Here is a 19,977-nt window from a genome sequence, read left to right on the forward strand (position 1 = left end):
AATTATAAAAAGCGGAAAACCTACTACAATATAAATAATAACAAAATATATAAATCACGAAATCGTGAAACATTCACTGAGTATACTCGATAAATATTTTTAAAGCAGAAACTATCAAACTATCGATAAGACGCATTAACCCTCTTCTGCGCCACTGTTCTACTGTCTATTGTTGTATTATATTATGTTTTTAACAATTCACAAAATTTTACGCATCTAATACTGCTTAAAAATTCAATGATTCGTTGTGCAATTTACCGTTTATGTGTTTATGTTTTTGTGTGCTTATAACTGTGTTAAAAACCCCAACTATAACCAACGTTACGACGACCCCCTGGCGAGAATTTACAACTACTACATTTGTAGTGGCCTTTTATCGATTTCACCTAAACAGTGTATAAATCCAAACTTAATACATATTAAAAATATTTGTAATTTGCTTTTATCCCCATGCAGTGTTTAGCCAAAATGTATTACACAACAAAGGACTAACTTCCTACCTGATACGTTGTGCCCACCTGAGTTGTATATGTAACACACATACATAAATGTATATATTTATACATAAATGTATATATTTACGTATGTGTGTTTATTTATTCATTCATTTGTTTTTTACATATTTATTTTCTGATTTGTATAGACAACAGATCTGTCTGATTTGTTTTAAGATAAATATTTAGTTTTGAGACTTTTGTAAAACGATTTCTCCAATAAGCGGAAATTCCGGTGTTCATCTTAGAATTTTTCTAAACTCCACCGAAACTAATCCCTTTTTTGGGTACTTTATATTTTGTAATTTAACCAGTTTTAATGTGCTTACGTCCAGTTCCAGAGTCATCCGAAAAAAATTCGATTTTCCGGTGCAGACATTTTGTAAATCACATCTGTTCTTTATAAACTTTAATGGGTTTTATTTCTAGAAATAAAATTGAACACTTTGGGGATAACAGTGACGATCGGAGATTCGATTAGTTTAATCACATAGAACTCGTTGTATTATTAGTATTTTTATCAATTAAATATATATATTTTATAAAACACTCAAGGCAAACGGCTAGAAACTGTATTCGCGGCTAGAAAAAGAACAGTGCGTAGATAATGGAAGTGTCGGCCGATCCGTATGAGCAGAAACTATATCAGATGTTCCAAAGTTGTGAAACATCGCAGCAACGCAACAATGGCCTGCTCGACGAGGCATCGCTGACCCGCCTGTGTCAGCTGCTCCAGTTACGTGACCAGGGATCGGCGCTAATCTCCAGTCTAACCGCCAGTGGTAGTCCCAAACTAGGTGTTTCCTTTGGCCAGTTCAAGGAGGCATTGCTTAACTTCTTGGGCACCGAATTCGATGGCTCAGCAGCTCAAACGCGATCGGGATTGGTGACACCATCTGGACTGAAAGGTAAAAAACGATTACCTATTATGACCGAATCTCAAACGTCAGCTGGCAATCATAAAACACGCATCATAATCACTAGCTTTTATGAGGGTTGGTTGAAACGGGTGTCAGCTACCTGATCCTAATGCCCAGATCGTCAGGTAAACAAGGACACTAATTATATAGGTATATAAATATCGGATGCTACGTGCTTGCAGCTTCAGTCATCAATCAGATGCCAAAAGAGACACAATGGGCACACGACTATATTACAAACAGAGCAAGGATTGCAGCGATCCGATTATTGAAAAGCTCGCTGCACGTTTTGGTATACAAATTGGGCAACAGCAACAACATAAATTGTATTTCACATATTTAAAATACAAATCTTGTTTATTTTGCAGAACGATCGCTGGTTATCAGCGACGAGCCAGCTAGCAACACATATGTTGAGAGTCCGCCGGAGGGTGAGGCATCCGATCGCGAGGTTTCACCCAAGCTAATAGTAGGCACCAAGAAGTACGGACGCCGTTCACGGCCGCACCACAACCAGGGTCTTAACGAGATAGCCGTCACGGATTCGGACAACACGGATGAGGATCAGCACAAGAGCCTCAACGGCTGCAGCGATCACACAGTCCAAGTAAGTCAAAATGCTACCCTCGTTTTTTCCATATTCTAATTTGCCGTTCATTCTTGCAGGTGCAACGGTCATCGTCGCAAAGCGATCTCCCAGGCAGCCGGCGCCTGCGCTCCGTCCACTACAGCGGGAGCAAACTGAAACGCTGTGCCTCGCTGCCGGCACGCAAGAATTTGCAATCGAAAATGATCAATTCGACGGCGCTGGCGACGACATCATCAACAGTCGCCACACAAGTGGGCAGTGGCCACGGTCGAAGTAATCTGCGCGAGGCACAACAGGAATGCAGCAGCGTGGAATCGTTGGGTAAGTAAGCCAGGCGAGCATTGACTATATTCAAAATGTGGTCGATGATGTGTTTAGACGGCAACATCTAACACTCGTTAGTCGTTAGCGAATAATATTATATATATAATTAACACCTGTTGGTTGTACACACTGCAGGCCATCATTTGCCAGCACGGCCAGAGCACTGCAGCCACGGATGCGACCTGGGTGGCCGTTTCAGTTGCAAAGGTTTGTCCGTTTCACGGAAACACAGCATAAGTGCCACATAAGCCAATCCCTTCTTCACTAAACCACTTAAATCACCTAATCGTTTGTATCTGCACTCTGTCCTGCACTGTTTGAAATCTGTTTCCATTCATGAGCCACGTGTTGTGTTGCATTCCATTTGTTATGTAATTAAATGGAGCTTATGAAAGGATTTGCTAGACTCTTATAAAAATGAAAGCCAGATTGTTATCTATTCAAATGTTGTGAGTTGTATTTGCCAAAGAAAAAAGGGAGTTAGAAGATAATGCTCAAAAAATGAATTCAATTCACATACATTCATACATTCCCATTATATCATGCCAGAACAAATGTATATAGATAAAATGGGTTGTAAACTTCCAGATAGGCAACAATTGAAAGCTTTATATAAAAATCAACTTATTGATAAAGAACTTTCAGGTTATACAATCTTTATATAGAGCTCTTTAATTAGTCGTAATTTATATACAGTAAACAGTCGGATTTAGTCTTGAAATTCACCTTCCCATCTGGTATCTTGGGCTATAATTCCTTGTGTGCATAATATGTATAAAATGGAATATGATTGAATGTATTTAACTCTCTTAGCTAATCATGGACATAACTTGCAGATATTGTGACACCGCAGCAACTGGAGACGATAAGTGCGCATAGCATCATTGAGACGTGGGAAATGGCAAGTATCACTAATAGTGGTGGTCTGCTGCACGCACTGGGCTTCGATGAGGAGGAGGTGAACCTTGGCCAGTTGACCAAAGTGCTGGAGGAGGAGTTACGTGGCCTGGAACAGGATCCACAGTCGAATGTGTTGCGTGCCTTGGTCGCGCTCCAATCTGTGGAGCTGGGCACGTTGCGACAGGCATACCGACAGCAGCACGAGGAGAACCTCAAGCTGCGTGCCGACAATAAGGCGGCCAATCAGCGAGTGGCGATGCTTGCCGCCGAGGTTGATGAGCGGCATGCAAGCCTGGAGGATAATTGCAAACAGCAGGTGCTACAACTGGAGCAGCGGCATGCGAGTGTTGTCCGTGAACTGACGCAGCGTATAACAAACGATCGTGATCATTGGACGGGCATTACGTCGCGGCTGGAAACACAGATTAAGAGTCTCGAACAGGAGGAGATTAAGCTGCGCACTGATCTGGAGCTGGTGCGCACTGAAAACACTGAGCTGGAGGCGGAACAGCAAAAGGCGCACCAGCAAATGACTGAGTTATTGGAGCAGAATATTAAGCTCAACCAGGAGTTGGCCAGATGTGAACCCCTGCGTTCGACTGGTAAATCGGAGAGCAGCATTGACACCGCTGTCGGCAGAGATAATAAGGCATCCGATGATGATGAGATGCTGCTCGTGATGGAGAAAATGACCGCGCTACAAATGGAGAATGCACAGTTGCGTGACAAAACCGATGAGTTGACCATGGAAATTGAGAACTTGTGCCTCGACTTGGCGCGCACAAAATCACGCAAGAAGAAGCAGACAGCTCAGACGACTTCGACTCCTGCTGCTGCCGTTGTAATTGCCACCGAGTCGGCGGATAGCGAAGAACTGGATGCATTCAGCAGCGGATTGGCAACGAAGCGACGTGGTGACTCGCCCAGCAAGACGCACATAACGGAGGAGAGTCCACGGCTGGGCAAGCAGCGCAAGTGCTCAGAGGGTGGTGGCGAGGTCAGTGACAATAGCGGCGATTGGTTGGCACTGAACTCGGAGCTTCATCGTTGCAAGAGCCACGAGGAGGAGCTCTCGTCCCTTCGCCAAACTGTGGCGCAATTGGAACAGGAGTTGCAGGCAGCAAAAACGGGTAGCAGTAGTCGAGCCACCACGCCGGAGACACGCTGCAAGGAGCTGGAGAATAGTCTGGAGCAGATGCAGCGTGCATACGAGGATTGCGAGGATTACTGGCAGTCCAAGCTGAGCGAGGAGCGACAAATCTTTGAGAAGGAGCGACACATCTATGAGGATGAGCAAATGGAGAGTGACAAAAAGTTTACCGAGCTGATGGAAAAGGTGCGCGAATATGAGGAGCAATTCAGCAAAGATGGTCGCCTCTCGCCCATCGATGAACGCGACATGCTGGAGCAGCAGTATCTCGAGCTCGAGGTGGAGACCACAAATCTGCGCAATAACTCCATACGCATGTTGGAGGAAAAGTCACAGCAAATCAGCGAGTTGCACTGCGAAATCGAAGATCTGCGCACACGTCTTGGCGAGAGCGTTGAAATACTAACCGGGGCAAGTGAGATCAATCCGGAGGCACTGCATCAATTAAACGTGCAGGCGGGCCAAAGTCCAGCCAGTTCTCCAATTAGCTACCTGTGGCACCAGAGCACAATCCAGGAACCACTCAAAACCTTTAACGGCATCGCCGCCAGCGAGAGCACCCCCAAAGCCTTGGCGCTGCTCGGTGAATCACCCACACACAAGGCCACCAGTCGGTAAGTACAATTATCCCAATGCATATGATTCTATTTGTCTGATTTTCGCAGCTCCCAAGTGACCCATAATTCTGAGTAATTTTGAAACAATGTTTCTTAATCTTATAAATTTAATGTCTTAATTCAATACTCCTCTGATTACCTGACTGAGTTCTATCTCCTTAAATAAATAAATAATAATAAATATATAAAATAATAATAAACAAATAAAATAGCAATAAATATATAAAATAATAAATAAATAAAATATTAGATATTACGTTTAATGCAACGCTTTTAATTAATAGCAAAAAACATTTCTAAATATATGTTAAGTAAATAAATAAAATAAATTAAAACCACTTTCTTCGGAGGGCCGATGATTAATTACCATTTCAAACCGTAGCAGATACTATTACATTCATATTAGTGAGTCTTGTACTCAACAGCAACATCAGATTGCTATATATACTCTATATAGATAAAGTATTTCCTGTAAATTTATAGTCGGCAATCTGACATCTATAAAATATAGTTATCTGATAGTAAGGAAAATGTGGGCAAGTTAATCAAGCCTTGAACGCTATAAAGACTTTTGATTCACTCTTCTTTCTTTATTTAACACAAAATTAAATTAACCAAGCCCAGCGAACATATACAATTGGATTTTATACTGTGTTGCAATTAAAAATAAATAATTAAGCACAATAAAGCTGCGTATATTTATGTGATTGGCGGCACGAAACATTTTTGACCCACCAAAATATATATGTATATCATCAGCAGAGTCTGTCCGTGTATCACTATCAATCTTTCTATATGAAAGATTTTTATTCTTTGGAAAAAATATGACTGCAGGTCAAAATTTCATATTTATTGCTTAGCAATGGAAATTCTTCAATAGTCAACTTGAAATTATACAAACGAAATTGTATTTTATAGAAACAAACTGACTACATCGGAGACATCGATCTTTAGTACTACTCCGCTGGGATCATCAATATCGGGTCCATCGCCCACACACAGTGATACAACAAACTATGCCTTGCCAGCCGGCACTTGTCCGCCGGCGCCTATTTGCAAGCCCAAACAGGCGCCGTCAGAGGGTGAAATTGCTGATTGTGAGACATCATCAACTGCATCAAATAAGAGCTTCGATTCGCACAGCGTAATATCAACAAGTAAGGCATCTTGCTTCAGTCACGAGAAGTGCAGTAGTCCGAATCTTTTAAAGGAAGAACTGAAGCGCCTCAAATTCTTTGAGCTCTCACTCAGAGAGCAGATCAAGGATTTGAGCCTGCAACGTGATGGTTTAGTAATGGAACTGCAACAGTTGCAGGAAGCGCGTCCAGTTCTCGAGAAGGCCTATGCGGTAAGACCATAATTAATCACTCATCTTGTGATCTTTCATTCATTTTGATTTTTATGACAGCGAACAACACATCCGACGCTACAGCAGCGACTCAATCAACTGGAGTTGCGCAATCGTCACTTACAAAATGTGATCAAACAGCAGCAAAAATATACCGAGTCCCTGATGCAGCGTAATTATAATTAACATTCTTTCCATTTGTATATGTTTTGTTTTATGTTTTGAACTGTGATTGTTTTGTCCATAGAATCATGGCGTCAGCATCAAGTGGATCTCAACGATTTGCATGGCCGTATTGAAGCACAGACCGTCTTGCTTGCCGATCAGACACAGCGTCTGCAGAACGCCGATATTCTTGTGAAAGATCTGTATGTGGAGAATTCGCATTTGACCGCCACTGTGCAGCGATTGGAGCAGCAGCGGGCACGGGTCAACCTCATTCATCAGCATCAGCAGCAACATCAGCTGGTTGGGGGCACCATCAGTGGCCTATCTGGAATACCTTAAAAGGAATCAAAACAATGAATGCACAACGAAGTCTACAATGTGTTATGGAATCATGTATCAATATACTCGGCACCATTTGCTGGAGTGATATTCTTTTAATATTATATACAATTTATTTTTACATACTATTTACTCGTTTGTGTGCGTCTCTAGTGAATTATGTGTTCTCGATATGACTAATTTTTTTTCAACACGAGACCATCGGAAAACGCATCCATGCAAAGGAAGGAACAATCGACATGTACTGATTTGTAATACAATAATCCACTAACTGAATTTCATATTTGGTGTATACAATGTTGACCTTATAAATTAATAATTGATATAGTTAACAAACATAAATAAATATATATATATATATATACACTTATATATATGTATATTATATATTATATAATATAGCTAACAGTATTTGGTTATGCGTCTGAAAAGAAAAAGAAAGAAAGACAATGCACATTTATCAGAGTTTATCAAGTGCATAGACATCGTTGTTGATTTTATTGGTAGTCAAGTAGTAAACAAACAAAAATCAAATGTAACTAAAAAGACCTGTAAAGCTATTACCTTACATACAATATGTATTTATTTTGCAAATTAAGTTAGTCAATAATCTTCAATCGTTCTGTCAACATATTTTTGTATCTACATACATAATTAGACACTACTTTATTTGTGAAATCTCTCGATATAATAACTTGAACTCATAATAGTATGTTATGGTGTGTATGTGCTTGTTAATGTACGAACAAAATATAAAATTACTTTTTAAAAGTATAAAGATATTGAAAAAATAAAACCAAAAATAAAGTTTATTAAAAATACAAAAAAAAATAAAATAAAATTCTTATACTAAATATATTTTTATTTTCTTTTTACATTATTACATTATTATTACATTTGAAATTGTAAATTAAATAATTTTTTTTATATACATGTGCATTTAACGTACGTTGAATGACTGAATTATATATGGAAATCCTCGTTAAAACTGGCTCGACTGTATAAGGCTGCATCAGTCCTCTTATGCCTGCGACAACCTCCACGTTTATATAGAACAAATCCAGCCACGCCCAAGGGTACTGCAAGAAGAGCGCAAACTATAATGAAAATCCAGGCGAGACTGCCACCAGGTGAAGCATTTGCCAAGTCAGCTTTTGCCAGCGTCAAAAGTTCGACACCTTTCATCTCCTTTGGCAGAGCACATCGAACATTCGATGCCAAAATTGGGGTGGTGTTATTCACTCTTTGAATCAAGTGCTTTATCAGGTATTCATTGGAGTTATCGCACGTCCATGGGTTAAAGCGAAAATCTAACGTGCTCAACTTATCCCAGCGGACAATAAGACTTCTGGGTATTCTCGTAAGATTGCAGTTATTCAAATATAGCTGTTTAAAAAAAAAAAAAATATATATATATATATATATATATATACATATCTATATGATTAACTATATTGTAATTAAACAAACATTATATATTAGATTACCTTTTCAAGCGGGGGATAATCCAAAACGTCTCCAGTAATATTCTTTGCCATAGCAAGTTCATCGATTTCACTTAGCATTTTGTTGTCGCTCAAAACTAGGACTGTTAGATCTATAAAATATAATAAAAATATTGAAAGTTACGCCAGCTTTAATAAAAGTGAAGTTGGAATCTTACTCTGTAGCTCTTTCAGTGCACCGGGTCCAATTTTGCGAAGGTCAAGCATATAAGACATGCTCAGATATTGCAAGTAAGCCATTGCGGGAAAAACACTAAGACAAAAAGTTATTATATTATATTTTAGATTTCGTTTTGTGCAGCACATACTTTGCTCCCTCCAAATTTTTAATGGGATTGTCGTCTAAGTTAAGATGCTTTAAGTTCTTTGCGTACGACAATGCGTTGGGCAATTCGAAAAATAAATTTCCCGATACAATAAGAGTTTCCAGATCTCGCGGACCATGAAAAATTGTTTCCGGCAATGTTTTCAGCTCCATATATGATATATCCAAAACCTATAGTTAGAAAATTGTTGATTTTTATTTTTTGCATTGCTAGTAGTGTTTAAATAGTCAATAACATACCTTCAATGCAGACAATCCCGAGAGTGCCGTTTCCGTTAGTTTATCGATGATTTGAAAAGTATTGGAACACAAAACAAGCTCTTCCAGATTTGGAAGATGTTCAAACAAATCATCGTTCAGGGAATGCAAGAGATTATATCCCAAGTTTAGTTGTTTTAGGTTTTTCATTGGTTCAAAATCATTTTTTGAATATATTCCTTGAAAAACATCGGGGTCCAATGCCTTTGAGGACAATTGGTTATATGATAAATCAAGTGTGGTAAGCTTTGTTAAATTTCGAAAAGCTCCCAACGTAATCGATGTAATTTGATTATGACCCAAATACAAATGCTGCACATCGTATGTGGGTAATGCAGGTATTGCCGTTAAATTATTATGTTCCATATTGATGATCTCAAAAACAATATCTCCATTTTGTAGGACTCCCCATTCGGTGTCCGAAAACCATTCGGTGAGTTTATTTGAGCAATCAATTTGTTTAACATCGGCATCGCAAACACACTTTTTGCATAATTCACTCTTCAATATGTCCACCTTTGTCTGTAAGAATAGCAAGGAATTTATATATTTTATGTTTTATACTTTATTCTATGAATGATAGTGATTATTTATTTATTTACTTATCAATGCATTATAAAATAATCATTTAACTATATGCTTTTAACTATTGAGTTTTATCACGAAATTATTATCACACATGTCACTTATCGTGGTCAATAATTTTGTAGATTTGTTATTTTTAAGTGGAATTTTTTAATGAATCAGCAACATGGTTCACTTAATGACGCATTTTCAGAAAATTCATGTAACTTTCGGATGCATATTCTCAATATATACATACATATATGATTTCAAATACATTTACATTTGGCGTTAACTATCAGGAACTCTTCTGTAGTATATAATATAGTGCTTACATATATTAGCATTGTGCATATATATAAACATATAAGTACATATAATACAAACGCACTGATAAGTTTTTGATTATCGTAAAATTGTACCTGTGCATGTTTGGTTTCGTTCTTGGATGCGTCATTTTCATCTGCATAGCCCAAGGGTAATAATACAGCAAAGAGCGTTATACCGATGAAAGTTGTATATAAAACTCCTTTCATTATAATATTATTTAACTATTTATATTTCTAAATTCTACAATTCTTAAGCACAATCGTGTTCACACTGAATACTAACTGACTAACAACTAAAGTTTTCATTTTTAGGCTTAGCCAACATATTTCCCAACAATTATCTAATCTTATCAGCTTTTGGCCATAAAAACCACAATCATATTGTCAGTATCAATTGTGACCGATGAAACGCTATCAGCATTCAATAGATATTTTTTAAGACCTACAATCCTACTTTGTTAGATTTTGAGCTTCATAAATATAATATTCGTTTTATTTCATAATGCTCAAAAAAATTATGAATTAATAAAGGTCTAATTTGGTAGACTCAATTAATTCAATCAATTTAATCTTAAACAATAAAATAAAAATAATAATAATGTATATTAATTGAATTTATCTTTTTTTTAAATATTAAATTGTTTTTTTTTTTAATCTAGCATTTGATAAGTTATCGGTGTAAGCAATCGATACTTTGTAATATCATACCTGGTCCAAGTCTAAGAAAACTATCGCACTACAATTAAATATATCGACAGTATCGACACAATATCAACAATCTTCTCATCTTATTTCTTATTAGAAATAAAAAGTATTCATTTAAATTGATAGATATAAAACATGAGTGAAGAAAACAATGAAAATATAATCTGGACCATTAAAAATGGAGAACTTGATGCCGTACAAGCAACTTTCAGCAATGATGTGCGCAAGACAGCCTAATTAAAATTGCATTGTCTAACTTATTTCATTTGCAGACTCAAAAAGTTAACACAGAGATCAAGGGAAGATATCCAATGCATTATGCCGCCGATTTTGGCCAGCTCAATGTGCTCAAATTTCTCGTTAAGGTGGGAGCTGATGTAAATGTAAGCATGTCATCATTATCTTGCATATCTATGAAAGTATTTACCTGTATACGTACAAAGATTTATAGGTGTATGTATCTATATACATACATACATATTCAGACACCGAAAATCATACATGAAAAGAAATGTTTACATATTTTTGCCGTCACTGGGATAATTATAATTACTGAAGAGGGTAATCTAGGTGCAAAGTTCCATTATTATAGTGTGCATTCGTGTGGAATGCCTAAAACTTAACATGCAATATGTACAAATAATTAATTAACATATATATAAGCGTGATTCATATTCTATTACTAGAGGCTACTACCCGGCTTTGCCTGGTTCCGTTGTTTTTTTATGTTTTTGTTAATCATAAGCATTTGTACATTTAACAGAAAAAAGACAAACATGGGATCACTCCACTTCTGGCTGCTGTCTGGGAAGGACACACAAAATGCGTCGAGTATCTATTGCAAGAGGTGAGCTTAATAAAAAAAACTTAAAGAGAAATTTATAACATACTTTTTATTTCACAGGGTGCAGACAAAAATGGGACCACTCCAGACGGCCAGAGTTATGCTGATGTAGCAGAAAAGGACGAAATAAAGAAACTGCTTACAAGTGTATAAAAATTATTATAATAAAATTTTAAAAGTACATTCCCTATGAACTATTACCCCTCATTTAAGAATATATACAAAAAAAAGTATATTACCCAATATATATCAAAATATCCATATTACGCAAAAGACTTAGGCAACTAATGAAAATATAATCTAGATATCGAACCATCACCGAGAATGTCTTTTTGAAAACTAGCTTAGTTTCAGAATAGATCTTTTTGGGATGAGAATTCCAGATACAAATTATGTTTCTAATTTTTAATTCAGTATTGATCTTGATACCAAAGCATGAAATTTTGTTGAAGAGTAGATCTTTTTTGGAAAGAATTCCAGATAAGAATCGTGTTTCAAATTTTAAATGCTTTTGAAAATCAATTCAGTTTTAATAAAGTTATAGCAGTTTAAAGTGGATTTTTATTGGATAGCTTGGCATGAATACCTGCTAAAATTCGTGTTTGTAACTTAACATGCAGTGGGGTTTCAGACACCTGGAAACTGTGGATTTCATAATCTGGATCCCTATTAACCTGAACTTCTATTAATCGGAATACTGTGGGTTTTATGTGTACCTCAATTAAGCCCAATTGAAAGATCGAGCAAAAATGTCGCGATCGAAATTCGCCATATATTTCGTTTGTGGAACCTAAAAACAAAGATGCCTGATGAGAGGCAATAATTAAATGGATTAATTTTCACGCTTCTTCTTTTTTCTAGAAGATAAAAATCATTTTTCTTTCATTTCCATTGTGATGCAGTTTCCGCTTCTATGGTTGCCGATAACTGCCGTCAAAATATGTCAACGTTCATTATATTCACCCCGTTGAACAGAATCCACGCAGGTAACAGTGAGTTTACATTCTGTATTTTAGCTTTGCGGATTTTAGTTGACCAGCAGTCGAAATTCCGCTGCGAAATATTTCGCGACCTGTTTGACATCGTTTGTTTTTTTTTAAAGATTTTCATTATCGGTAGCTTTTTTATTTGTAAAGTGGGCTTAACTGAGATCTGTAAAGTGGGCTTAACCGAGTTCGGTAGCGAGAATCCCGCATTATCGAGGTTAAATTGTATTAAAGTTCGCTGACCCGTATGCTATTTCAGGAGAACAAAATTATAAATTTTTGTTCCATTCCACTGGACCAATTAGTTTGAGTTATTTATATCGATGGTTATTTAAGTTAATCGCAGTGCAACCGTGTATTGTCGTCAAGCCATTTCCTGTGAGCGCCGCGTGTATTGGGCTCTTTCCTATCGTACTTTTGGCAGACTAAGGTGGGTGAATATTTTTCGTATTTATTAATTAACATTTAATTGATATATTTGTGATATTTTCAATCGAAAATCACAAATACAAATGTGACATAGTTTACAATACAACAATTATAACTTACAAATAGAAGTTATAAGATGTAAATGCAAACTTGCAACCTTTTGCTGCATGTGTGCACCACATTTATGTATGTACATACATATGCAGGAAGAACTAGTATTCGTATCTACATACATGTGACTGCTATATGTTTGCGTGTATTTAATCTATTTCGAGTGTGTGGAAAATCTGCAAGCAAAAAAAAAACGAAAGTATTATGTATGTGTGATGTATGCATTTGTACGTTCATCATAAATGCATAATGCATATTTGCATATGAAAAAAATTAAAAAGTGAAAAAATAAAAGGTGAGTTTGGAGTATGGCCAATATGTGACTTGTGGATTGTCAGAAAAGAAACTATTATGTATGCAGAACATATAACGGCATATAAATATATTAGGACATACATGTATTTACTTTTGAGAATTCACAGTGCGCACATATACATTGCCCTGTTATTTAATGTTTGCTAATCAATTTAATGTTGCAGGTCTGCAGACAAAAGTCAAACAACACAATGCCGCAAAATGAGTACATGGACCGCCACCGTAAATTGTACGGTCGGCGACTCGATTACGAGGAACGCAAACGCAAGAAGGAAGCACGTCTTCCTAAAGATCGGGCACGCAAAGCGCGCAAATTGCGTGGTATTAAGGCAAAATTGTTTAATAAGGAGCGTCGCAATGAAAAGATACAAATCAAAAAGAAGATTCAAGCTCACGAAGAGAAGAAGGTGAAGAAGCAAGAGGAAAAGGTGGAGGATGGAGCCCTGCCGCATTATCTGCTTGATCGTGGCATCCAGTCGAGTGCCAAGGTTCTTTCAAATATGATCAAACAGAAGCGAAAGGAGAAGGCAGGCAAATGGGATGTACCAATACCCAAGGTGCGTGCGCAATCTGATGCCGAGGTGTTCAAAGTCCTGCGAACGGGAAAAACGAAGAGGAAGGCCTGGAAACGCATGGTGACAAAAGTGACATTTGTTGGCGAAAATTTCACCCGTAAACCGCCAAAGTTCGAACGCTTCATCCGACCGATGGCATTGCGTATGAAAAAGGCGCATGTGACACATCCAGAATTAAAAGCAACTTTCCACTTGCCAATCATTGGCGTTAAAAAGAATCCCAGCTCCCCAATGTTCACATCGTTGGGTGTGATGACAAAGGGCACAGTGATCGAAGTAAACATCTCCGAGTTAGGCTTGGTGACGCAAACGGGCAAAGTTGTCTGGGGTAAATACGCACAGGTCACAAACAATCCCGAAAACGATGGAGTTGTGAACGCTGTACTACTTGTATAATTCTATTTTAAGTGTAAAATTTGTATCCGAGTTGCATCAATAAAACAAATTATTAAACAATATACAAATTTGTTTATAAATACTTTCAGATATTAAGATTTAAGAGTGAACTTTGTATATTCTCCCTCGATTGACATTAACTGATAATTTGTTTTTTCTTGGAATTTTTCAGTTGGCCACGGCTGCGTACGATGCAAATCTTCGTTAAAACCCTCACGGGTAAGACCATCACTCTTGAGGTCGAACCGTCGGATACCATCGAAAATGTCAAAGCCAAGATCCAGGACAAAGAAGGAATTCCTCCAGATCAGCAGCGTTTAATCTTTGCTGGCAAGCAATTGGAAGATGGTCGCACTCTTTCTGATTACAACATTCAGAAAGAGTCAACATTGCACTTGGTGCTCCGCCTTCGTGGTGGTGCCAAGAAGCGCAAGAAGAAGAACTACTCGACCCCCAAGAAAATTAAGCACAAGAGGAAGAAGGTCAAGCTAGCTGTCTTGAAATACTACAAGGTACTACCTCCACATCCTTCAATAAACTAGAGAACAGAACAATTAATTCGATCTGTTCTTGGAATTCTTGAGTCTTGGTGTCTTGAGCTTATTGACTTGCTTGTTGAGTTTGGTTTGCAATTCAATATGAGATTCATATATATATATATAAATTTTTCTGTCACTATTTTTAATTTTTGTAAAAATTCATTTCAGGTTGACGAGAATGGAAAGATCCATCGCCTGAGGCGTGAGTGTCCTGGAGAGAACTGTGGTGCTGGAGTCTTTATGGCTGCCCACGAAGATCGTCATTACTGTGGCAAATGTAACTTGACTTTTGTGTTCAGCAAACCAGAAGAAAAGTAGTGCGCCGGCGCTTTTTTAATCAGGCGTTCATTTCAACCTGTCTTTAAATGAATAAATAAATCAACAACCAATTTAAGCCTGAATTATTGTTCTCATTGTTTAGCTTATGCTATTTTTTGTAGTTTGACAAAAACTGAGCTATTGGGGGAGATAGAAATTTGTTCTTCGTTCCACATAGAAAGGAATGGAATTTTATATAGATTTGTCTTAGACGCTATCGTTACCAGCGAATTATGCGGTTAGGTAGATAACGATTAAAAGTGAGACCAGAAATATATATAAATCAAGGTTAAGAGCGTCATACAGTAATACCCTTTTGAAAGTTCAGCCTCACTACCAATAGTAAATATAGAGTTGTATTTTTCAGTAAGCTTTTTATTGAATTTTTCTGATTTATACATAATAAATGCCAACATCTATTGAATGTGCTAAACGGTTTTTACATTGAAGCATACAATAAATGAAATTAACTCATAAACTGTTGTAAATAAGCAACATTCAAATGTAGATATACATATGGATACAGATTATAGACTAGTGGCATCCATTTTAAGGCTCAGATACATGAATGTTAGAATATCGGTGGCCTCCTCAATCCGCTTAGATGTTGGCTTGCCAGCACCATGGCCAGCTTTCTTGTAGACGCGCAACAACAACGGATTTTGCTGGTGCTTGGAATCGCGTACAGCTTCTTGCAATGCGGCAGCAAACTTCAAGGAGTGCAAAGGACTGACGCGGTCATCGTGATCGGCGGTCAGAATCAGCGTGGACGGATATTCTTTATTTTCATTTTGGGGCGTGTGGACATTGTGCAACGGCGAAAACTTGTACAGATTATCAAAATGTTCCTTTTCGGAGGGATTGCCATAGTCCGAGCACCAGGCGTGACCGATGGTGAATTTATGAAACCGCAACATGTCCATGACGCTGTTTGACAAAACACACAAACATTATTGAAATCAACAAACATTTGAGTAGAACTTGAACTAACCCAACTTGAGCAACAGCTGCTCCAAATAAATCAGGCCGTTGATTAATGCAAGCACCGACCAGCAGACCGCCATTGGATCCACCTTGAATTGCCAAGCGGTCTTTTGTGGTATATTTGTTGTTAATCAAATATTCGGCAGCACATTGAAAATCGTCGAAGACGTTTTGCTTGTTCAGCAAGCGTCCGCCATTATGCCATTTCTCGCCGTACTCGCCGCCACCACGTATATTGGGATAAGCCAGGACGCCATCAAAAGTGTCGACAAACATTAGACTGTAGAAATAATTATGTAATTGAAATCGAAGAAATATAAATGTATATATGAATATATATATATGTATATATATGAACACTCACCCCGTAATTCCGAATGTTGGCAGCATGCTAATATTGAATCCGCCATAGCCGTATAGCAAACAGGGTCGTGGCTCGAGGACATTTTTGTTTTTCCGTATTATAAACATCGGCACCTTGGTACCATCTTTGCTGGAATAAAAGATTTGTTCGACGGCATAGTCTTCACGTCGGAATCCGTCCAAATTGAGTTTGATTTCCCGAAACACTTTTGGTGGCTCATCTGGATGCTTAAAGTCATAATGATAAATTGTGCCGGGGTTCAAGAACGACGAGAAATTGTAGAAAATTTCGGAATATTTCTTTTTCCCAGACGTGCCAACAATGGTGCCAATATCCAAATCAAATTGTCGAATCAGTTTTCCAGTTTCTAACGAATTTGCTTGCAATATAGTCTAAAATACCCGATTCATTTGGTCAGTTATTAATATAATCTATATAAAATGCAACTTACTTTAACATCTCTTATATAACAAAGAAGAAGTTTATCTTCATTTACGCATTTAACCCACTCCAAGACATCTTTTTCATGTTCCTTAAATAAGAGAACATTATAGTTATTATATTTGATATATGCCTATAGATATTTTTCTTACCGGTATTAGGGTTTCCCAATTTGCCTCGCCTGGATTTTCAAAGTCGATTATAATGATACGATAATTTTGAGCATTTTTATTCGTACGGAAGTACACTTTTGAGCCAACATTGGTCACATACTGCATAAGGCGAAATAAATTATTTGTTTATCACTAATTCGACCGTCTGAAAAAATTATGTACTTACGTCGTAATCCGATTCAAATTTATCAACAATAATTTTAACATCCAGCTCTGAGACTATCTCCTCTCCCGGCTTTAAATCGGCATAGTATATAATATTGTCACGGCAGTCCTTAACAATAGCCAGTATCAAATATTTTCCACAATCGGATACCTTAGATTGGCTAAAAAGAGAAACGAAATAATGTCGATTATATTACAAATTCAACAATATGAATATGAAAAATATATAATCATACATGCGCCACGACGGTTCTTTGGGAAACTGAACAACTAATACATCCTTTGCCTGACTTTGTCCCAGGAGATGATAGTAAAGCTTTTGGTGTTCATTTTGTTTGGTCTCCGAGCCATCAGTTTTGCCATCTTGGTCGGGATATCTCTGTTGAATTGATATTTTTATTATTAGTAATCAGTTTAGTAGTCTGTTGTCACACATTGTCTACGCACTCCATAAAAGAATCCCTTATTGTCCTTTGTCCATGAAATTTCCGAAAATTTCACCTTTTCAAGCACTTCATCAAAATCTTTACCGGTTTCAGCATCACGTATCCGAATTTTAATCCAATCCGATCCACTTTCACTCAGACCATAAGCCATAAACTTGCCATCGTCGGAGAACGATTTCTGGGAGAGGGCAACTGTACCGTCTTCGGAGAGACCATTTGGGTCGAGAAACACTTTGCTCTCGCCATGCAAAGAGTCTTGCTGATACATAACACTGTAATAATAGACCACATACATTTACACACACGTACATATATATATGTATACATACATACATATGTATATAGATAGCGGTTTATTGGCTGAGCAATGAGTGACTAGTTTAATTACCTTTGATTTTGCAGACCGGTATTCATGAAGAAATAATAATATTTGCCATATTGCATCGGGCAACCATATTTCGGATAGTTCCATAATTTTGTTAGTTTACTATTAATTTTTTTCCACTGTTCACAGTTTTCGAGGAATGGCTGGCTTATATTATTTTGGCTATTGACATATTCCTGAGTTTCGGCGGCATCGGGATCCTCGAGCCAACGGTAAACGTCCTTTATCTTCGACCCATGAAAGTCATCCTCAATTGTCTGATCCTTGCGTGCAACAGGATATACAAATTTTTCCTTCATTGCTTTTACAGATTTTTCAGCGAGATCAGACATGCCGGCGGTCGGAATAATTGACGTATCTATAAAGCAAAAGGCACAAACCGTGTGAAAATAATGTTAGAAAATACGCAACTTGTAAATTATATGCTCCAAACTTGCATTTACTTGCCGTCCCAAGATATAATGCGCGAACAACGATTTTGCACTGGCGTTGATGAGACAACAAATATCGCATTGTAATAACTAGGACCAGAGAGGAGCTCTTTTTGCTTAGATAAATAAAATATAAATGACAAAATTATCGATGCATGTCATCGAATTCAGTATTTTCTTTAATCAGGTTTTCTATTACTACGTTTACACGAGCAAAAATAAAATTTATTTATTATTATTTATAATTAATTAGTTCTGTGATTTTCTTCATAATAAATAAATAACTTTTTTTATATAAATAAAATACCGTTTGCTTGTTATCGAATTTCGCGCACTACCAAAACAAATAAACAAAAATAAATAATTCTGTTATCGTGATTTTACGCAATTTTAACATTTATTTTTGACCTCCTTCAATAAATGAGACAATATATAAAACATAATTGCTATATCTTAAGTATTTCTTAATGCAATGTAGTGTGAGATCTCTGAAGTTCAACCGAATTGGACTGAGAAGTTAAACCGTCAGGACGCCCTTGGCCTGGTGCAATCATTGTCTCCATTCGTTGTGTTGTGTCCCGCATAACTCCACTAAAGTCAGGCAAGTCCGGAAGATCTAGTGCAAGGTGGGCTGAGAACCTTTTATACACCGAGTTTTTCACACTCTCTTTTTTTGTCTTCTTTCGACTTTCTTCATACTTTAGTTGTTGTTTCAGAAAAATTGAAGTCTTCATCATTTCTTGTATGTTGTGGAAAGTATTTTCAGATTTTTCTATAGACTTCAGTGCTTGAACTCCATATTCCATATCATAGCAATGCCCTTGCAAACTGCTCTGTAAGCTGAGAACTTCAGTTCGTTTCTCTAGAATGGCTGGAAGTACCTTACGAATATGTTCCTAGAATGCATAATACATACAATTAGATATACCATTTGCAGGTATTTGTATTGGATTATTAAAACAAACCTGAATTCGAAAAAAGGCTAAAGATGGATCGTTGGCGAATATATGTATATTTTCAGATATTTTTTCTGAGGCTGAAACGACAAAAACATTTTGAAAAACATGAATTTATAAAACTACATCTACACGTTCGGATGCCTGCATTATATGCATATTTATTTAACAATTACTTTTCTTCCCCTTAAAGTTCAGTTCACTTCCTTGTGCCATTATGTTTGTCCCTATTTCTTTTGCCTTTCTCTATGGTCAAGCTGTCCGACAGAGAAGCAACAATAAAAAAAAGCGGATAAGCAATGTGTTAAGACTGCAGAATAATTTTATTGTCCACTATTTATATGTCGCAGTCTATTATTGATTTGTTTACTTTAAAACATCGATTTGAAAGTATCGAAACATTACTATCGTACAGTGTCATTGTTTCGATACATTTTTCGTGTGACTGCTTCTTGTAATTGTTTTAAATTTAAAGTGACATCAATGTGTGGATAACTTTTACTTAAAATATAAAGCGAATACAACAATTTATATTGTAATGTTGGCCACCAATCCAATAAATTTCACATTCATTCGATTAATTC

At 37.1% G+C, this 19,977-nt stretch overlaps 7 protein-coding genes across 11 annotated transcripts; 4 read left to right on the top strand and 3 right to left on the bottom strand.

The window, feature by feature from the left end:
- Window positions 1-237: 237 nt before the first annotated feature.
- On the top strand, window positions 238-6,977 carry LOC6566869 (blastoderm-specific protein 25D). 3 transcript variants are annotated; one of them, XM_032739117.1, is made up of 9 exons: window positions 239-395; window positions 1,050-1,402; window positions 1,783-2,021; window positions 2,081-2,324; window positions 2,463-2,534; window positions 3,164-4,991; window positions 5,913-6,342; window positions 6,403-6,514; window positions 6,590-6,977. In XM_032739117.1, exons 2-9 carry the CDS (start codon window positions 1,102-1,104, stop codon window positions 6,847-6,849), a joined length of 3,486 nt encoding a protein of 1,161 aa, XP_032595008.1. In that variant the 5' UTR covers window positions 239-395; window positions 1,050-1,101; the 3' UTR covers window positions 6,850-6,977. The 3 variants fall into 3 exon arrangements, with proteins under 3 accessions (XP_032595009.1, XP_032595008.1, XP_001992914.1); XM_001992878.2 differs by lacking the exon at window positions 2,463-2,534; XM_032739118.1 differs by lacking the exons at window positions 5,913-6,342; window positions 6,403-6,514; window positions 6,590-6,977 and adding an exon at window positions 5,043-5,119 and having other exon boundaries at window positions 238-395.
- A 333-nt stretch (window positions 6,978-7,310) lies between these two features.
- LOC6566870 (leucine-rich repeat transmembrane neuronal protein 3) lies at window positions 7,311-10,125 on the bottom strand. Its single transcript, XM_001992879.2, has 6 exons — window positions 9,924-10,125; window positions 8,920-9,459; window positions 8,663-8,850; window positions 8,513-8,607; window positions 8,337-8,446; window positions 7,311-8,235 (listed from the first exon to the last, which is right to left on the bottom strand). The coding sequence occupies exons 1-6, from the start codon at window positions 10,035-10,037 to the stop codon at window positions 7,813-7,815; spliced, it is 1,470 nt and encodes a 489-aa protein (XP_001992915.2). The 5' UTR covers window positions 10,038-10,125; the 3' UTR covers window positions 7,311-7,812.
- Window positions 10,126-10,586: 461 nt separating this feature from the next.
- Window positions 10,587-11,697, top strand: LOC6566871 (myotrophin). Its single transcript, XM_001992880.3, has 4 exons — window positions 10,587-10,754; window positions 10,808-10,918; window positions 11,299-11,382; window positions 11,440-11,697. Exons 1-4 carry the CDS (start codon window positions 10,671-10,673, stop codon window positions 11,530-11,532), a joined length of 372 nt encoding a protein of 123 aa, XP_001992916.1. The 5' UTR covers window positions 10,587-10,670; the 3' UTR covers window positions 11,533-11,697.
- A 1,042-nt stretch (window positions 11,698-12,739) lies between these two features.
- Window positions 12,740-15,124, top strand: LOC6566873 (ubiquitin-40S ribosomal protein S27a). The gene is made up of 3 exons (XM_001992882.3): window positions 12,740-12,795; window positions 14,364-14,703; window positions 14,899-15,124. Exons 2-3 carry the CDS (start codon window positions 14,383-14,385, stop codon window positions 15,046-15,048), a joined length of 471 nt encoding a protein of 156 aa, XP_001992918.1. The 5' UTR covers window positions 12,740-12,795; window positions 14,364-14,382; the 3' UTR covers window positions 15,049-15,124.
- LOC6566872 (ribosome biogenesis protein NSA2 homolog) lies at window positions 12,742-14,253 on the top strand. The gene is made up of 2 exons (XM_001992881.2): window positions 12,742-12,795; window positions 13,385-14,253. The coding sequence occupies exon 2, from the start codon at window positions 13,412-13,414 to the stop codon at window positions 14,189-14,191; it is 780 nt and encodes a 259-aa protein (XP_001992917.1). The 5' UTR covers window positions 12,742-12,795; window positions 13,385-13,411; the 3' UTR covers window positions 14,192-14,253.
- A 281-nt stretch (window positions 15,125-15,405) lies between the features above and the next one.
- Window positions 15,406-18,534, bottom strand: LOC6566874 (prolyl endopeptidase). 3 transcript variants are annotated; one of them, XM_032739667.1, is made up of 10 exons: window positions 18,450-18,534; window positions 18,010-18,364; window positions 17,623-17,893; window positions 17,412-17,554; window positions 17,177-17,336; window positions 16,990-17,109; window positions 16,848-16,928; window positions 16,397-16,788; window positions 16,040-16,312; window positions 15,406-15,975 (listed from the first exon to the last, which is right to left on the bottom strand). In XM_032739667.1, the coding sequence occupies exons 1-10, from the start codon at window positions 18,517-18,519 to the stop codon at window positions 15,576-15,578; spliced, it is 2,265 nt and encodes a 754-aa protein (XP_032595558.1). In that variant the 5' UTR covers window positions 18,520-18,534; the 3' UTR covers window positions 15,406-15,575. The 3 variants fall into 3 exon arrangements, with proteins under 3 accessions (XP_032595558.1, XP_032595557.1, XP_001992919.2); XM_032739666.1 differs by having other exon boundaries at window positions 18,444-18,520; XM_001992883.2 differs by having other exon boundaries at window positions 18,454-18,507.
- A 278-nt stretch (window positions 18,535-18,812) lies between these two features.
- LOC6566875 (BLOC-1-related complex subunit 8 homolog) lies at window positions 18,813-19,752 on the bottom strand. The gene is made up of 3 exons (XM_032739323.1): window positions 19,570-19,752; window positions 19,403-19,473; window positions 18,813-19,333 (listed from the first exon to the last, which is right to left on the bottom strand). The coding sequence occupies exons 1-3, from the start codon at window positions 19,607-19,609 to the stop codon at window positions 18,902-18,904; spliced, it is 543 nt and encodes a 180-aa protein (XP_032595214.1). The 5' UTR covers window positions 19,610-19,752; the 3' UTR covers window positions 18,813-18,901.
- Between the last annotated feature and the right edge of the window lie 225 nt (window positions 19,753-19,977).

The sequence above is a fragment of the Drosophila grimshawi genome, unplaced genomic scaffold (genome assembly GCF_018153295.1).
Source record: "Drosophila grimshawi isolate 15287-2541.00 unplaced genomic scaffold, ASM1815329v1 contig_1377, whole genome shotgun sequence".
Classification (NCBI taxonomy): Eukaryota; Metazoa; Arthropoda; class Insecta; order Diptera; family Drosophilidae; genus Drosophila; species Drosophila grimshawi.

Excerpts from the sequence above, each read along its gene's own strand:
- LOC6566875 (XM_032739323.1), bottom strand. The coding sequence starts at position 19,609 with ATGGCACAAGGAAGTGAACTGAACTTTAAGGGGAAGAAAA. Across the intron at positions 19,474-19,569 it reads GAACTTTAAGGGGAAGAAAA|CCTCAGAAAAAATATCTGAA; the intron begins GTAATTGTTAAA and ends TTGTCGTTTCAG. Across the intron at positions 19,334-19,402 it reads TAGCCTTTTTTCGAATTCAG|GAACATATTCGTAAGGTACT; the intron begins GTTTGTTTTAAT and ends TATGCATTCTAG.
- LOC6566870 (XM_001992879.2), bottom strand. The coding sequence starts at position 10,037 with ATGAAAGGAGTTTTATATACAACTTTCATCGGTATAACGCTCTTTGCT. Across the intron at positions 8,851-8,919 it reads CGGGATTGTCTGCATTGAAG|GTTTTGGATATATCATATAT; the intron begins GTATGTTATTGA and ends TTCTAACTATAG. Across the intron at positions 8,236-8,336 it reads ATTATCCCCCGCTTGAAAAG|CTATATTTGAATAACTGCAA; the intron begins GTAATCTAATAT and ends TTTTTTAAACAG.
- LOC6566872 (XM_001992881.2), top strand. The coding sequence starts at position 13,412 with ATGCCGCAAAATGAGTACATGGACCGCCACCGTAAATTGTACGGTCGG.
- LOC6566871 (XM_001992880.3), top strand. The coding sequence starts at position 10,671 with ATGAGTGAAGAAAACAATGAAAATATAATCTGGACCATTAAAAATGGA. Across the intron at positions 10,755-10,807 it reads AAGCAACTTTCAGCAATGAT|ACTCAAAAAGTTAACACAGA; the intron begins GTGCGCAAGACA and ends TTTCATTTGCAG. Across the intron at positions 11,383-11,439 it reads TCGAGTATCTATTGCAAGAG|GGTGCAGACAAAAATGGGAC; the intron begins GTGAGCTTAATA and ends TTTATTTCACAG.
- LOC6566869 (XM_032739117.1), top strand. The coding sequence starts at position 1,102 with ATGGAAGTGTCGGCCGATCCGTATGAGCAGAAACTATATCAGATGTTC. Across the intron at positions 2,325-2,462 it reads CAGCAGCGTGGAATCGTTGG|GCCATCATTTGCCAGCACGG; the intron begins GTAAGTAAGCCA and ends TACACACTGCAG. Across the intron at positions 6,515-6,589 it reads TACCGAGTCCCTGATGCAGC|AATCATGGCGTCAGCATCAA; the intron begins GTAATTATAATT and ends TTTTGTCCATAG.
- LOC6566874 (XM_032739666.1), bottom strand. The coding sequence starts at position 18,519 with ATGCGATATTTGTTGTCTCATCAACGCCAGTGCAAAATCGTTGTTCGC. Across the intron at positions 17,894-18,009 it reads ACCGGTCTGCAAAATCAAAG|TGTTATGTATCAGCAAGACT; the intron begins GTAATTAAACTA and ends CTATTATTACAG. Across the intron at positions 16,313-16,396 it reads CCAACATTCGGAATTACGGG|TCTAATGTTTGTCGACACTT; the intron begins GTGAGTGTTCAT and ends TTATTTCTACAG.
- LOC6566873 (XM_001992882.3), top strand. The coding sequence starts at position 14,383 with ATGCAAATCTTCGTTAAAACCCTCACGGGTAAGACCATCACTCTTGAG. Across the intron at positions 14,704-14,898 it reads CTGTCTTGAAATACTACAAG|GTTGACGAGAATGGAAAGAT; the intron begins GTACTACCTCCA and ends AATTCATTTCAG.